The sequence below is a fragment of the Lolium rigidum genome, chromosome 1 (genome assembly GCF_022539505.1).
Source record: "Lolium rigidum isolate FL_2022 chromosome 1, APGP_CSIRO_Lrig_0.1, whole genome shotgun sequence".
NCBI lineage: Eukaryota > Viridiplantae > Streptophyta > Magnoliopsida > Poales > Poaceae > Lolium > Lolium rigidum.
This window is the reverse complement of record NC_061508.1, coordinates 316,789,407-316,806,886: the sequence shown is the minus strand read 5'-3', so window position 1 is coordinate 316,806,886 and position 17,480 is coordinate 316,789,407. Positions and strand designations below refer to the sequence as shown.

General features: G+C 49.2%; 1 protein-coding gene and 1 pseudogene across 1 annotated transcript; one reads left to right on the top strand and one right to left on the bottom strand.

Annotated features, from left to right (window-relative positions):
• Positions 1-4,284: 4,284 nt before the first annotated feature.
• Positions 4,285-8,756, bottom strand: LOC124684223 (60 kDa jasmonate-induced protein-like). The gene is made up of 3 exons (XM_047218587.1): positions 8,663-8,756; positions 7,856-8,291; positions 4,285-5,092 (listed from the first exon to the last, which is right to left on the bottom strand). The coding sequence occupies exons 2-3, from the start codon at positions 8,120-8,122 to the stop codon at positions 4,499-4,501; spliced, it is 861 nt and encodes a 286-aa protein (XP_047074543.1). The 5' UTR covers positions 8,123-8,291; positions 8,663-8,756; the 3' UTR covers positions 4,285-4,498.
• A 1,253-nt stretch (positions 8,757-10,009) lies between these two features.
• On the top strand, positions 10,010-13,051 carry LOC124661779 (annotated as a pseudogene).
• The last annotated feature ends 4,429 nt before the right edge of the window (positions 13,052-17,480 follow it).

Sequence of the window (17,480 nt, the reverse complement as noted above, 5' to 3'; positions counted from 1 at the left end):
ACGATGTACGTACGGTTCCTTGGCCGGTTTTTGTTGTGTCGCTTGTTTTCCTGGCATGAGATGACTCGATCGTGCTTTTTGCTGCCGGGCCAACCCAGTAAGGAACCAAGCCGGTCCACACCGGCAATTCAGGAGAAGATTCAGGATATGTACGTTTACGTGTAGCTTACAAACTGCATCATTTTTTTAAGCTGGTACGCGACTACTTCAGTATGCCCATAATACATTGTAAGTTCACGAGAAGATTTAGGATGACCAGATTCGCTGCCGCTGTCCCGCATCTCGTTGAGAAGAAAGACCGCCCACGCCCAGTCGCCAACATGTCGTTCCCAAATCTCGCTGAGCTATTATGTGATGTAGAAGTAGGCAGATGAGGTGCGTTGTTTGGTGTCCAGCAAAATGGGAAATTGGTCCTCGCCGGGATCAGCCGAGGTCATCCTCGACTGCTCACGGAGGCTCAGCCCGCCTATTTTCACAATGACGCTCTCGCACACAGGACGGCGTACGCCGTCACGAGCAGGCCAGCGAGGACTGCTAACGAGCAGGCCGGGCCAGGACTGCTATAGTTTCCTTGTTCTTTGTTTAATTGGATTGGCTGCCCGTCTGCGGCTGGCTGTTGTGCTATTGAGCCATTTAGTCGAACATCCTGCGCGCGGTGCTGACCTGATCGTTCTCAAACAACAAGTCAACAACCTTCATAAGCAGGTTGCGTTCGGCTCCACACTATCCTTTCTCGTGTGGTCACCGACACCACCGCCTGATCTCCCGGAGCGAGCGCGTTGAGCGGAGGTTGTACACCCGCACGGTGGGCCTGGCCGGCGGCGGGAGGTGCGCAAGAGGAGCGCCGGGGGCGGGGCCCGGCCAGCAGCGGGAGACGCGAGGGAAGGGCGCCGGTGGTCGGCGTGGGCCCGGCGGCGGGGGCATGGCCGGAGGAGCGCCGAAGGCGGTCGACGAGGGCGGCGGTGGGATGCGCGCGGCTTGCGTTGGTTGGGGAGAGCAGTTCTCTGCTCGGCTAGAGGAACCAAAACGAAGAAACGAACCGGTATAAACGTATAAGGGTATTTCGCTGTATTATGTATTTTGGTGTGAGGGTAAAACGGTCCAATGAAAAGTTGGACGAAAATTTTGGCAGAAACCTTAGCTCCTTTATTATTAGGTATAGATTTCGAATGGCTACAATGTCCACTTTTTATCGGTGCAAGTAGGTTTTGATTTGGGCCCGCCTCCCCGGCTCCCCAAACCCCCACAGGTTATAGATGAAGGCTTTCATTTGCAACTAGCTCCTTTCCCACACCCCTTGCGTGTCGTCAACAAAGGTCGCTTCGCCCCTGAGCGCAACCTAATGCTACGAATAGTGGTATCCTCACCCGACGAGTCATGACTGTCCGTAGCCGTGGCCTCTTCCATCTGACCATCAAGCGTAACATCATCCCTAGATGTCGCCGCCATCTCCGGGTCAGCCTCCCTGGCTGCTCGTTCGAGGGCTTCCTGAGCCTTGCGGGCACCACAGCGGCCAGCGCCGCTTGCACCCGTTCCTTGGCCCTAAGCCCCTAACCACATCGAATGCCTCCACCAGGGTGCCCTTGCTCGAGACAATGCCGCTATCCACAACCACAAAGTAAAGGAGCGAATCAGACAGAGGGGGAAGGATAGAGAAGTCCGCGTCCGTACATGTCGCCGGAGGAAGCTCCAGGTTCTTCGCCACCGCCAGGGACTGCACCTTCTTCATCATGTTTGTCGCTGCACCCGCATTCCTTGCACTCTTCCCCACCGGGGTCGCCATCACCGTCGCCGTCTTGGAGCTCTTGGTCGGCCCAGAAGCCGGCACCACCTTGGGTCGCTTGCCCTGCGTGAGCGAGATCGACGCGGTCATCTCACACCGCATGTCCATCACCGGTGCCTGGTCCTTTGTGCTCTCCAAATGTCCAATCACACCCATCATCGCAACCTCCACCATGTCCTTGGAAGGAGAGTTGAGCTCGCCAGCCCCCGGCCACCATGTCATCGGGCTGCGAGGTAGGGCTAGCAGGACCCACCGTCGGGCTGGCAACCGGCCACGAGCCCACCGGGTCCGTCACCTGCGAAACCGTCTCCCCCGAGACAAGTGACGCCTCCTCGATTCCCTTGGACATGTCCGAGGGAGGCAGCTCACCGTCCTCCTCCCCCATCACCCCAACTTCGTCCATCCCGGCAAGAACAACGAACCTGCCAAGGCCCGCCAGCTTGGAGAAGATCCCCAAGTTTGACCCGTATTGGTCTGCCACCCTGTCCAGCTGCGGGACGCTGCACGACCCCCATTTCCCGGTCAGCTGAGAGGTGCCCGGGCCCCGCCCTTCTTATATGTGGTCTTCGACTTCTCCTTCTCAGTCCCACGCTTGCGGTGCTTGTTCCACGCCTCCCCGTCCGTGTTCCCCTCCTCTGATTCCAGGTCGTCGCCATCCTCATCATCACGTGGTGCTGGTGACCGTGGCGGACCACTAGAGCCCCCCCGCCTCCGGCGCCCCCAGCTCAGCGTACACCCCCAAGGTGAAAAGGGTCACCGTTGACACATAGCTACACTGTGCCCTTCACCTGCTCCGAGAACCTGCACTGGCATCAGACACGCACCTGTTTTGTCTTCCACTTTTTGGCCGACAGCTCGTCGACGTCCACCGGGCGCCCAATCATCGTCAGGACTGCCATCAGCCTGTCCTTCACCATCATGTCTCCAGGAAGCCCCGTGATCTGAACCCAAACCAAAGGGAAGGCTGGTCCAGGGTGCGGGCTCACGAACGCTTCCCTAGTGTCCACATCACACTTGTTGAGCGGGAGGTAGATCTTGCCGCGCCGCATGCTCATCCTCAGTGTCTCCCGTGACGGGAATTTGACGCAGAACTTGGTGTCCGAGACCCTGGCCACCTGCCAGTCCCACATGTCGTCAAGCAAACTCTTTAGTTCGTCGAACAGTTGCTCCGTCGTGAAGTGGATCACCGCCTCAAACTGTTCCCTGTCCGCCTTCATAATGAGAGGCTCCACCTCAATGTTGAAGAAGCCACCTCCCGTAATGCGGTAATGGCGTGTTCGTAGGACTGGAGCATCATCGCCCGACCACGCATGGGGCACCCTGTCGAGACGTGGCCGATCTTGCAGCACAAGATGCATACCGGATCATTGGTGCAGTCCGCCTGGAAATGGCCCTCCTAGCCGTAGCGGAAACACTCGCCACCCATCGGGCCTGACGACGAACCTCCGGTGGCCTTGACTTTCCCCTTAGCCTTGGGTTGGGGGGGGGGGGGACTCCGTGTGCCCCACACTTGTTCTTGCCTGCCTAGCCACCGCCGCCCCTGGCAGCGCCTTGCTGGCCTCGCGCACGCGCGCCCTCCGCTTGGCGAGGCCGCGGCTCCTCTTGTTGTTGCATCCGCTGGTCCTCGGCTTGTCCTCCTCCCTCGCGGCGTCCCGAGTAGTAGTTGTTGTAGTTGTCGTTGCGGCCGCCACCAGAGCCATTCCAGCCACCGCCGTACCATCTGCCTCTGTCGTTGCATCCACCACCGTCAAACCGCCCAGTCGTACCATCCGCCTCCGTCGTTGCGGCCGCCACCGCCGAACAGCCCCCCTGCCATAGTCGTTCCTCCCGCCTCCGTCGTTGCGCCCGCCGCCGTCGAAGCGTCTGTTGCCGTTCTCATTGTAGTTGTTCCTCCCGCCGCTGGAGTTGGATCCGCAGCGGTTGTCGTTGCAGATCTCCCCCTCGCCTTACTCATCGTAGAGGCGCTTGCGGCCATCACCTCCTACCGCCACCCGCTATGGACACCAACCTGCACGAAGGAACGCACCAGGGGGAACGAGTTCGGACTCGAGTGAGAGTGCGGAATGGGACAGGGATGCCGCGCCGCATTCGTTCGGATGGTCTGGCTGGAAACCCTACCGCGGGGTCCCTGCACCCCCTAGGTATCCAAAGCCACCACATCGCCTGGGCCTAGGCCTCGCCAGCCTGCTCGCTAACCACCCAACGCAGAGGCGTGAACAGACAGGCCACTTCCCCCAGCGGGGCCTAGCAGCAGGAAATGCTGGTCCAGCCCAAAGCGGGGGCCCATCCCAGGGATCGAACCGCTCTAGTTGTAAAGCGCAGCACAGCATCACACATACACTGCTGCTTGAGCAGAGTTGAGCTAAGCATTTGCTACGTGTACATGTAAAAAATGCTGTTCAAGTTCATGTCCATCACGATTTCCATCAGAATCAGACGAGAAAAACAAATCAAACATTAGACTCGAAAAATGAATTTAACACATATGACAGCTAGCCTAGGAGAACTGACAATTTTGTTCAACTCATAAAAAAGGTCTCGTCCATCTGATACAAGACCAACATAAATATTTAGCCACAGGATATTTTGCTTCCGCTTTACTTTTGGACTGATATTGAAGGAATTATGAGAGGAAAAGCTTATGTTTACTCACACAAATACAAGCGCACAAACAGAAGGGACTATGAACATTACCTAAAGTATTGTGTCAATATGTCAAAGAAAAAAGTATTGTGTCAATGAGATCGTCACTTCGATTTCAGCACCACTCTTGCTGATAAGACGTGCCATTTGCTTGCCTTCGGTGAAGGGATGAAACTCTAGTGTTTCTCTCATAATCTCGTCACCGTAATAAGAATGCAGATCCAGCTCAATTACCAGTAGCTTGTACAATGGCACCACAAGCAGATTTCTAGCCAACGGAATCAGGTCTCCTGATCCTACACATATGCCCTTCACATGTTCGTTGTAGAAAAGAACACAACCGATATCAAACAGCTCACTGCGAGCAACAATTCTCCCGAAAAGGCTGATAGGATCTTCTCCATCCTGACGAGCAAGCGTCACTGCAACTTTGCATTCAACTCCCTGGCTCATGATGGCGTAGATCACCTCTGCAGGACCATAAGGAGTATTCACTGTCACTGATATTGGCCTGTCGTAGATGCGTATATCCTGGTCTAAATCCACACCATTCTCCCAGCTTTCTTCAGAAGAGAATTCTCGGCTGTTGTCATGGAGATAGATGTGGAAAGAGATACGTCCATCTGACGAGATGGTGCGTTCTGGACCAGTCAACACAAGATTACCCTATTTCAGAGAAAACAATAGGTGGTTTACATGTCTGTTAATATTGTGCCTCCTAAAAGGTGCAACTTTATGTCTCAGTAGATGCAAACCTAAAAAAGTCAATCAAATTAAAAGTATATATGTTCCATTTACTAATGCAGCCACAGCCCAAATGGATGTTCAAGATGTTCACGCACCGTTGACACAAACATATATACTCATTCATTAGCTTAAGTTCAAGTGGTCAACTGTTTCGCAAAAAACTTCATCATCTCTCCTAGGCAAACCAGTTGCTTAGTAAAAAAATGTTCCAACACATGTCTGTAATATGTCTGCACATGTTATCAGAACAAGTCAAGGAATATACTTAGAGCCAGCATGTCCTCTCTATAACTAGCTCCATGGACTAGGAAAACAAGGAGTGCATCATAGAACTGTATGTTTACCATGTATATACAAAATAGATTGGGAGTTCCTAATGAGCAGCCTACACCCAAACCTTATCTCCAGGGAAATATTGCAAATATTGCACGAATAGCTAAAATTTCATTGAAATTGGAAGTTCCGAAATACCAGATGCTAGTGGGTGATGAAATATTGACATATCATTTCCAATTTTCATTTAACTTGAACTTTAAGTATTTCAAATACAGAAAGTGTTTGCAAGCCATCAAATGTTATTTAGCCAACAGGAACTCTCTTCCAGGCGATCTGAAGGACTCGAGATCGATTCCCACTTCAAGCCATCTTAATTCACCTTTTAGATGAAAATAAAAATAATAATTTCTGTTGTGGGGATTCTATCCAAGGTTCTGGCTATGTATTACAATGAAAGTATTGCTGTGATACAACAGCACCAGAAATGTTTGCTCCTTAACAACTTTTATTCCACCCCGTGAAGTTTATTTTTTTGAAAAATTCAAAAGCAATATCAGTGGGTTGTGCCAAATCGGATTTTAAAATTGAACCTTAATCGCATCCTCTAATGCCTTTCCATGCAATATTTAGATCCAGTAAAAAAGGACTCCCTCCGATCCATAACAAGTTGCGTGGTTTTAGTTCACTTTTAGTCAAATTTGAACTAAAACCACGACACGTATCATAGATCAGAGGGAGTAATAGAAATTTTGATTTTATTTGAAAAATGTACATTCAAACTTATGTTGGCAGTTGGATGGTCAAATAGGACCAAGGATTACGAGTTCGACTTGTCGGCTTGTCGCAACTTCACTTACGACAACCTGGAGCGAAGCGACACGACAACTTGTAGTTGTCGATCGACAAGTCAACTTGTAGATGAAAAATCACGACTAGCCTATGTCCACGAGTCGAGCGACTGCTTTTGGCGGAGACAAAAAGGCCTAGCCTGTAAACCCTACCTCTTCAGAAACAGATCGGGTGACTACTTTGTTGCTAGGGCCAGAGGAAGAGGCAGAGAGAGGTGAAAGCATGGAAGGAGGAAGAGAATGAGATTACAGAGGCAGCGCCTTTGAAACAAAGCGTCATCGTACCGACGCACCAGATGGCTCACGAAAGCCAGGGTTTTCAATTGGGCATTGATGGGCCAGATATCCTATACATTATTAACTTGGAGTCTGTCTTCTTCCTGGATCTCATCATCCTGCACCGAAGCAACGGGGCCATCTCTCAGCCGCCAGGACTTTCTTGCTCTAGTCCCCTTCTCCCTAACCTCTCCAAGCTCCTCTGCGACTATGATTACTCCTACGACCATCCCTGATGCTGCGAGCTCTCCCTCTCCTCTCATCCTGTCCTGCAAATTCCTCCAACTACATATCGACTAGTCGAGCACTAGTCTTGACTAGTCACGACTAGTCTTTGAGTCGGTACCCCAGCGACTAGTTGCGACTCGTCGACTCATAATCCTCAAATAAGACTTATGTTAGGAGTAGAAAATCAAGTAATTTTCAGCATTTTAATTGTCAGAATTTTCTCGTTCCTAATCTTAAAACAATATGTATTTGAGCTAAAATATGCACAGTAGTTTTTGAAGTATATGCACTTTTTGCAGACATTTTTGTGAACCATGCTAGCAGATCGAACAATGCGTTCCACGTCTGCCTACCTCCTGCCCCAATCCATTGCTACCACCCTACCAACCTACATGGCCACATAAACTTCCTTACCCTACCCAGCATACTGTTTTCTCCACTCTCGTCAGCATCACCCTTTTTGCAGAAGAACATGGAGTAGCTTGGCACAGAAGCTAGCGAATTTGACGGCAATCCACTCGTGGGTAAATAAATGAAGAGATAGGCAGCTCTCAGTCAAACGAGAATTTTCAAATATAATATATTTCATTAAGCAGATGTGTCGATATTGAATTTTCAAATATAATATATTTCATTAAGCAGATGTTGATTATTTCAACAATGAGTTAGCGTGATGAGATTGTGCATTACTTTTCATGCAACATAGTTTTCTGGTAAGAGGAGATACATTGGACAATTGAAGAAAAAAAACCTACACCAATAGACATTATCCCAATCGCTAGCTACAGAGTTTCCAGCTAACATGTCATTTTAAGCACTAGTATTTGTCTATCCAAGTAACAAGCAATCAGAGTAGATAAATATAATGCCCACTTGCCTGCTAATATAGTTCTCAAACTACACATGTAGATTCAGATGTGGCCTAGTTTATATATGAAATTGGATTATTTGACTCATGCCATACCATAATACAATTTCGTGCCTTAACCTTAGACAAAAAAAAAGAAACAAAATTGAACGGTAGAGTGGGTAATTAATAAGCATGAATCCGCACCTGGCTATCACAGGGATGTGGGGAGGTGGGGTCGTCGCAATGGCTCCTGTTGAAGATCAGAGACTGAGAGAAATTGCGGCCAAAGACATGGATCATGCCGCATGGTGGCGGCCTGTTTCCTCGGGAGGAGGTGGCAGCACCAGGAACACGCACGGCAAAAACCTCCGCTAGTTTTTCCCCGTAGATGGGTAGATCAATGTAGTCTAGTTCGGCGTACGCATGCAGCTGCTCATCATTTGGGCCATCGTAGCCGGTTGCAGCTGCCATGGGGACTCGTGGGATGAACAAGATGGCCCTCTTTGTTTGGGCTGGAGCTGCTTGACAAGGAGCTGGAACTTGGAAGATCTTGAGCTGGACAACTATCTGAAAGTGGCAGAAATGTTTGACAAGATGCTTTTTGAGATGTCTGATGGCGGAAATCTGATGTCCCTGTATGCTGAAAATGATGAAGTCGTGATTAAGCACAGGTTTTTCATGTTTTCTGTAATTTAGCACAAAGCACATGTTGAGGACACCTATTTGAAGGAAAAAGATTATTATGTGCAAATAACCGAGAGAACAATGTATTTCAGATTTTCTGCAAATATATAAATATCCAGAAATATAATTAAATAGCCCCTGAAACACACACAAACAGAGCCAAGGATACACACAGATCTACCGAAACTACAGTTAAGTTGCTTACTTCCAGATACAAACTGACTCCCTCTATATAAAATTGGTATCATCCCACCAAATTAAGGATTGCATTTTCTAAAGTATCACCATCTATCTTATTTCTAACAAGAAGCATGGATTGGATCTCACCTTGGTACTGGACGGCGGCCGCTGTAAGCGACGGGAGAGGACAACGGTCCGGGAAAGAAGGCGTGGACCGTGGCGGATGCAGGGGAGGACCTGAGGGCGCTCGACAGGGCAGGATTCAGGCGATGACGGCAATGGACGCTACAGGGAGGAACGCGGCGCCGAGCAACGGCGAGGCAGGGGAGGTCGATGGCGCCGCCGTGCCGAAACCCTATTCGAGCGCTCGCTTGTCGCCAGGTTTAGATCTGACACTGCCACGTTCGACCCATTTGGCAGCACAGCCAGGCCAACGCGTCGCTTGCCACTTCACGACACTGACAGACTATGCATGCAGAAACAAGAGAGAAGGAAAAGTCAACAGGGGACAGGCAAGGGTGCCCGGCGCAAGCACTTCGAAATCCGGAGCCTTTTTTTTTTCTTAACAAATAAGTTGTCTTGTAGGTGTTGAACTGTGGGACGTGAATTTTTGGCTCCGAGCGGCCAGCGCCCCGCGTATCGTGACCGTTGGAGAGCATGTTTAGATTCGTGGACAAAGTAGTGGAATTTCAGCGTAAATTACAATATATCTGGTATACATGGGAAAGCGAGGCAAATACGGGACGTGTACGCATTCAATGGGCCGGGTGTGGACGTCACGAAACAGCCCGATACAGAATCTGGGCCGGTCCAGCGCGTGTGAAGCAACCTCTCCAATTAATGCATCTGCTCCTACCGCCCATGAAAGTCTGCTCTAGATCGAGGTTCACCTTGGCCACCGGCGGCAGGTCGGAGCTGGGCGGCGATAGGGCAGTGACGTTTCGTGCGGCAGCATTAGAGGAATAGGATGACCATGGGGGAGAGCAGCTCGGGTGGACACAACGAAGGCTGCTGGTGAGTTTCTGAATAACAAATTTAATTATCTCGTTCTTTGTTTTCCTTCCTAGATCTGCTGTTTGCGTTCATGGAGATCCTGGCATGTATAGCTAACAATTTTAAGAATCAAAGCACAACAACTGTGGATGCCTGCGACCCCTGTCCTGGTAAATCAATTTGATATACGGGGGGTATGGTTGATTCCCCATCAACAATGTCATGCTTGACCAAAGTCTAGTGAGAAAGTGTGTGATTGATTACTATATCCTACACTAGTTTTCAAAAAATCTAATCTAGCACTGTTCGGTATATACACCGCATGCCTCAGCATGCTTAGTGATACATTTTAGCTGTCACTTTTTTAATGTGGCCCTTGAAGGATAAGCATATGTGTTGATCGTAGAGAATGCTACATATACCATTTTAAGTTTGCAACGGCATTTCCTCATGTGCTGTTTTGCTTGTGTTCCACATAATGATCAGCATCGATGATGCTCGATGAACGCCGCAAATGGATTGTGCACGGTGCATGAGTGTTCGAAAGCGAACCGGCGGAAGAACTACCCAGCCCCGAACCAGAAATGGAAAACACCGCCCGAGCCGCTCACGCCCACGGAAGCACTACCACGGCTGAAACTCAGGGATGGGTCGAAGGTATGTCTGTACAATTATTTTTTTGTGCATGTGAATATGTTAAATTTACGAGTCGCACTTTATCAGGCGGAGCGAGCCTCGCCACGGAAAAATGCCGGATGAGCGGGTGGTCTCACCGGAACGTGTGTCGGCGCTCGGAGAAAGCGTTTAGAGGATTTGCCGACCGAGGGGCAAATGCGGTGGTGTTACCATCTCGTAGGACTGACTTTTGATTCTATCGGCGAAGCTTATGACTTTTACAATCTGTATTCCTGGGAGGTTGGGTTTGGTATAAGGTATGGCAAAAGCGTGAAGCAATGTTAAAGGCACGAGGTCAATGCGAGGAACTGCTATGCGTTTGTTCGGTGAGTTGTGTTTGTAAATGTTGATCAGCTGAACACGATGTACATTTCTTTCCCATCTGACCGTACCTGAATTGTATGAACCTGCAGGGCAAGCCGAAGAATGAAAACACCACATCTAGCCGGTGCCGGTGTCCGGCACTTGTCGGCTGTTAAGGACAGATGACCAAGGTTGGTTTATTTGTGAGTACAGGGGGACGCACAACCACAGGTTGTTGAGCACATGCGCGGAGAAGCTGCACTTCCCTTCGCACGTACACATTGACAAGTACACGCGCGAATTGGTCGCTCAGCTACGTGCGAATAATGTTAACCTCAGCAAGGTGTATAGCATAATAGGGACTTTTTTTGGAAAACTTGAGAATGTCCCGTTCACGAAAAGGTGCCTGAAGACGCTTTGTGGCAAGATTAGCCAAGAACAAGCAGATGACGATGTCAAAAAACCATGGAGATGTTCTCGGAGCTGAAGGCAAGTGACAGTGAGTTCACGTACCAGGTCCAAGTTGATGATGAGAGTAGGATACGCACCCTGATATGGTCCAACGGACGGAGCAAGCTTCAATACCACCATTTTGGGGATGTCGTCACATTTGACACGACTTACAAGACAAACTTGTACGACATGCCGTTTGGGCTCTTTGTTGGCGTCAACAACCATTTTCAGAGTGTGATATATGCTGGGGTGTTGATGCGGGACGAGATCTGTACGAGCTTCGAGTGGGTCTTCCGTGAATTTGTTAGGTTGATGGGTGGGAAAAAGCCAATTACAATCCTAACAGGTATGTCAGCCGTATTCTATATGTTAGAATTTGTTGGCGGTGCATGCAACATCGAAATGAAACTGACGACCCATATCTCGTATGTTTGCACTGCAGATCAGGCAAGAGCTATGGAAATTGCAATTAGCAGTGTAATGCCGGATGCTACCCATCGTTGGTGCAAGTGGCATGTGCTTCGGAAAGCAAAAGAGTCGTTGGGCACCCACTACAGCAAGAAATCAAATTTCAGGCTGGATTTTCACAACCTTGTTGATGAGATGTCGACGAAGTGGAGGAGTTTGAGGCTGGGTGGAAGGAGATCATGGAGAGGTATGGGTTGACAGCCAACACATTTCTAATACAAGCTTATGAGGTCAGACACAAGTGGGCAAAGCCATATTTCAGCGGCAAGTTTTGTGCAAAGCAAACAAGTACCCAACGAAGCGAGAGCGCGAACCACATGCTTAAAAGTTATGTGCCACCTGCCTGTCCGATGAATATTTTTGTTAAGCAGTACGGAAAACTGCAGTACGACCGTGAGCAGGAGGAGGGTTTTCAGGAGAAGAGGACCAGACTGGTGAGGACATTGTATCTAAATAGTTAACTCGCAAATTAACATAATGACTCCTGAAAAGGACCTAATCCTTTGTTTCACGCAGGTGGCGCTGTCATAAAGTCCAATCTACCAATTGAGAGGCACGCCAGCAAGGTGTACACGCGCACAATGTTCGAGATGTTTGGTAGAGTCCCGTTTGTTGCCGGCTCGTACGAGGTAGAGGAGGTCGAACATAAGAAGAAGTATGTAGCCGCGCACATAAACCCAGATGCAATGAAAGATTGGTACAAGAAGAGGTTTGTTGTCGAGGTGCATGACGATTGCTCGTATTTCGTGTGTGAGTGCGGAAGATTTGAGCATATGGGCATGATCTGCTGTCACATTCTCAAGGTGACTAATCTACTGACTTTGGCTTTCAAAAAAGCAGGACACGACTAATGTACCTTATTTTATTTTTTCATAAACAGGTCATGATTTTCCTGCGTATCCGCGCAATACCACCCTTGCACATTGTAAAAAGGTGGACGGTTGATGCTAGGGACATACTGCCCGATCACATTAAACATTACCAGAAGGACATGGGTCCGCCCGAAGCCTCTACCTTCAGACACTCTGCTATGTATATTACCGCACTGAGTTGGTGCACATGGGGGATAGCAACCCAGATTCTTTCGAATGCGTGATGACAGGTCTGTGTGAGCTGAAAGCAAAGGCTGCATCGCTTTGCGAGTCGAAGGATGGGAAGAGCATGGTGGAGAAGTCGAAAGAGGCATCCGGAAGCATTACCGCCTCGTTGGACTCTATGCAATCAAGGTTGTCAAGCAAAAAAGCGACAGTAGTGACATCTCGTAAGTCAGTGCAGGCGTGCTCCGGGGATGGTTCTTTTGTGCAAGGAGGGTGCAGTGCTATTGTACAAGAAGACAATGCAGAGGTGTCGTCTACTCTCGGAGGTGGAGTGTTGTTACCACCAGAAAGGAGACTGAAGCGGGGGCATCCAAGCACCGCCAGGGACAAGCCGCCTTACGAGACTTCAGGCAAAAGATCAAGGTTCTGTAGTATATGTCGTGGCAAGGGGCACAAGAGCACGACCTGCCCCGACAGGGGCGACACTCCAGTGAAACCAAGGAAAGAAGCGCAGTGCAGCAATTGTGGGATCACTGGCCATAGGAAAACCAGTTGCTCCAAGCCACTCTTCAGTTCAGTTGCAGGGATTGCACACATGACAGGGTAGCTGTCTGCGTGTGTAACTGAATTTTTTTTTAAATTTTTTAGCTGTGTTGTGGTAGACAGAAACAAATAAAGATTTGCTATATCTGGATTACTGTTCTCCTGGATTCTCTTTGGAATTTTTTCTGTTTTGCATTAAGTGTAGCCATGGATATATCGGACAGCATTAAATAGTGTGCTAGCAGTTTGAATTTTGAATTTGGCCAGAACAGTGCCACAGCTGGCTTTCGGGCTTCTATAAATTGATCAAGCTAGGGCAAGCACTCCCTCACACCAAGCCGGGAAAAATAAGGACACCATGAATCGGGTAGCTCCACCGGTGGCCACTGCATCTGAGGTTCAGCTGCTGGCAAAGGCGGCCAATGGAAGTCTGCTTGAGCCTACCGATTTGGATGAGGTAAGAACTTTGTAGCTCTCGACAAATACTGTATGCAAAAATACGTATACCAGTGTCAACTCTTCTGAGATTCACATACCCGCAGAGTATGGGATCGGTGGTGGGGAAGATAGCATGCGCAAGCAGTGAGGAGTGGGATGACGATCTGGAGGTTTGTGGTTGCACCGTTCAAAAAATGTGTGCTATGTGTGGATCCGTTGCCTTCAAATGCCTGAATAAGTTTTCTGACCTTTTTTGTTTTTTTACTGTGTAGCAGGATTCCGCTGATTCGAAAACGGTGATTGTTCGGGTTTTGGGAGGAGACGTGCTTGTCATCGCCAAGATGGTCAAGGTTAGAGCAACCGTCTATTTAGCAGATGTTGATTCTACTTCTGTTAAGATGTATTCGTGCCTTTAGGCTCACACTCTAAACGTATTTCATTTCTAGAGGAACCTGACTCTGGAATTCGAGATGGAGGCACTGAGTGCAGCTGCACAGCCGGCGTGCTCGTCAACTGAATCGAGCCATGGCTCAAACTGGTCTGACGGACGCATGTATGTTGAAGAAGAAGCATCAAGCCGGGCACCAAAACGGATTAAAAAATAACCATATTCAGTAGATTGGCCGTAGAAACAAGTGTAACTGAACTACTGCGCGTGTGTGTGCCTGCATGTTGCAACCCGATGAGTTGCTTGAATAAAAATGAAATGTTTTTTTCTGTTGTTTATACACAAAGTACACTTGGTTCGCGTTGGGAATGAAAGAGCAGCTGTCGTGGGCGGCGTGTGCAACAGTGAACAGCTGCCCCATCTCGGCCCGCTGGGAACAGGCGGCCTGTACGGCAAAAGTAGTGTAGTCAGTTTGCAGACCAGTTGGGCCTCTCGGTGCAAATGCAACACAAAATTGAAAAAGTCGTAGTGTGTGTGCGCGTTGGCAGTTTTTGTCACGCTGCATTGAAAGAAACTTGCCTGATAAGCTTTGTTTTCGTGAGACAAAATTAAAAAATGTGCTCGTATGCTGATAAGAATTGAACAAGAGAGTACAAATGTCAGTACTTATTACCATTTTTCTCTTACTCTTGCTAGTTGCACGCAAAAACGTAGGCTGTATCTAGCTCCCTGGCCGGTGAGTTGACACATACCCAGAGCGTTGATGGTGGGAAATTAACTCGGCCCTTACTTACCCACCCCGCCCTCTCTCCGCAGTGCAAGCTGCATTCAGTGAACAAAGAAGCCATCCAAGACGACGGAGGGGAGACTGGAGCTGGGCATCTCGTCGTCGAGCTGCGACTTCTGAAGCACGGAGAGTTGAGCTGCATCTCCGCCGAGGGTGTGAAGCCTGGTCCGCCTTGCTCCCCTGCAAAAGAGGTTAGTAGCTGAATCTGAATGCAAAATAACACTCTGGAGTTCTTCTTGTTCTTGCTTTGGTTCTTCTTTTACCTGGTTTTTCGCTGGGCATCTACTGGGTTCGGATCCATCTGCTGCCTACTCCCTTCCCCTGCATTCTTACTCTGGACCACGGTTTTTTTTTGTAGATGCAAGGGGTTTGGCAAGGTGATGGTGGCGGGAGCGGACGATCGTTTGGTTCTGCTACCGCCGAAGCTGATGTGGATGTGTTTGTCTTGCCGGCCGACATAGGCAGGATGGCGAAGTGCGGTCGCAGCACCGTGAACAGCTCCTTCTCGGCCAAGGACATGGCCGTTGCAGCGGAAGGTGTGGGTGCTAGGGAGCTGGGGTGGGTGTTTGACATTGGGCTGGCGGATTTAGCCAAGGTTGACATGTTCACACATTTCAACCGAGACCACTCCTTTTTCTTGCTGCAATGTGTGGATTGTAACAATTCCAGGCTAGTGCTAGGCCAGGGTAGATCTGTTCCTATAAATGGACCAAACATGTGCTCAATACTTGGGATGAAGGATGGTGGATCTGTAGAACTAGAACACCTAGAAGGTCCGCCCGAGGCTGAGGAGGTTTATGATGCAAGGTTGATGCTAGGGTTAAGTCTGAGTAACATCGAGATTGACACGGTTGCTCTGGTCAGCATTGTAAAAGAAGAGCGCTCAGCTGAGATTAGTGAGTTCCATGTGAACAGATTCAAGCTTGCATATGCGATGCTCGCTGTTTCGGTTTTCTTCAGGCCTGGTGACAAGAGGTGGCATGTGCCTCGTGATGCATATCTCCTTGCGGGCATGCTTCCGGATCTTGGAAACATAAACTGGGGCAATTATGTTGCTCGTGGCATCGTCGATGGTTCCTTCCAAGTTCAGAAAGATGTAGCTAGAGGAAGCAGGGGGCACAGTGTGTATGGATGCCTATATGCTTTGGAGGTATATCTCACATTTGCTGTGTCAATTGACTGTTTTTTGTTTTGATCACATGCTAATCGGGATGCACTCTTGCCTTTGCAGGTCCTGTACTTCGACCATGTTGCTGGCGGAGCTTATGCAGTTAACCCAGGTCTCCTCCCAAGATTGTTGCATTACGGCGCGGCGACTATAGCAACATTGATAAGGCAGGACACACTTAATCTTGCTCTAGAGAAGGTGTATGGCATGTTTATGGTAATTTCCACTTGAAACTTACTCTTGACATGTCCATGGAGGATATGTGCTTATGTTGTGCATTGTGCCTTGTTTGGATGTATGTGTGAATAATTACTTATTTTTTGTTACAGCGGAACTTCAGTGTCGCGCCGCTCATCCACACCCGCGCCACAAGTCTGGGGACCGGTGGTGTGACACCGGTTGTGGGACGTATGGGCATTGGCGTCCATAATGTAGGAAGCTGTGTTAGTGTTGCGAGCGGGTCGGCCCCTGCAGTGGCGAGTGCGGTCATGGAGCAACAGAATGTAGCGGTCCTGCAAGTTAGCGTCGAGGACATACCAAAGCTGGTTAGATCGGTAAGTGGCCTAGCATCCATGATCATGCAAGCAAGCAAACCTTTCTTCCTTTATCATGCAGTGATTGGGCATGTTTTTACTATGTCTTGTGCAGGCAGAGGATTGGCTCAGGGATGCAATGGCATCGGAAGAAGTAAGGAGCAAGGAGCGGACGTCGAAGTTCTATGCTAATTTGTCAACTGACATCCAGAACCACGACCCCCGTGTGGTTGACAAGGTAGATGCCCACGAGAAGAAGGAGGAGTGGTTACTGTTATTCCATCTAAAGAAGATGTTGGAGCACCTAGTTGACAGGGGCGTCGGCCAGTATGTACCTGGTCTCCTAGATAAGCTGGGAAAGATAAACACTTCCATTGACAGTGAGTGCTACATGTCCGCCTATGTCTGACAGTGCTGTGTAAACACAAGCACAACCTTACTGATGTGAAAAAATAACTTAATACACGCAGGTACAACTGCAAAAGTGGTATCTTCATGTGTCCGTAGCGGGCTGGGAGTATGTGATATGCCAGGAGCCGTCATGCAAGGTGAGATGGATATGGCAAGCAGTTTGCGGTTCTCCAGGTGGTTTTTTGTTTTGCACTAGCTAATGTTTTTGATGAACACACAGGGACTCCAGTGGCTCGAGTTGTGAATGGAAATGTCCAGAGCGGCGGCAGATGTGGTGTGTTTGCTACCCCGCAAGGAGGACACACGGTTGCTGGCTCATGTAGTGGGGTGAAAGATACAGGTGGGAGTAGTAGCCACATTCCTGGGCTTCAGGTGGGCGAAGGACATGCTGTGTTTGGGCCAGTGTTGAATGCAACACCATTGCGGGCAGTGCGCGCGCGATGTACCGGGACGGATCTATTTGACAGAGTTTCCAACCAATTGGGCAAGGCGTCTGCTATACACGGCGGGGTGTCGCCAATGAGCGGTAAGTTTATATGTATAATGCACTTCTTCTGAATGAGTAGATTGTGTAAAGTAAATTAGCAGCTACGAAACATGGGTGATAATGTTGCATGCATTTGTCGGTAGGTGTGGGTGGAGTTGCAGGAACACCCGATAACATGTTGCCACCAAAAAGAGATCAACTAGCGATGCAAGTTACGAACCGGAAACAAAGGAGTTGATAGTGTATACGAGCAACCAAGTGTAAGTGTGGGTGGTTGTATC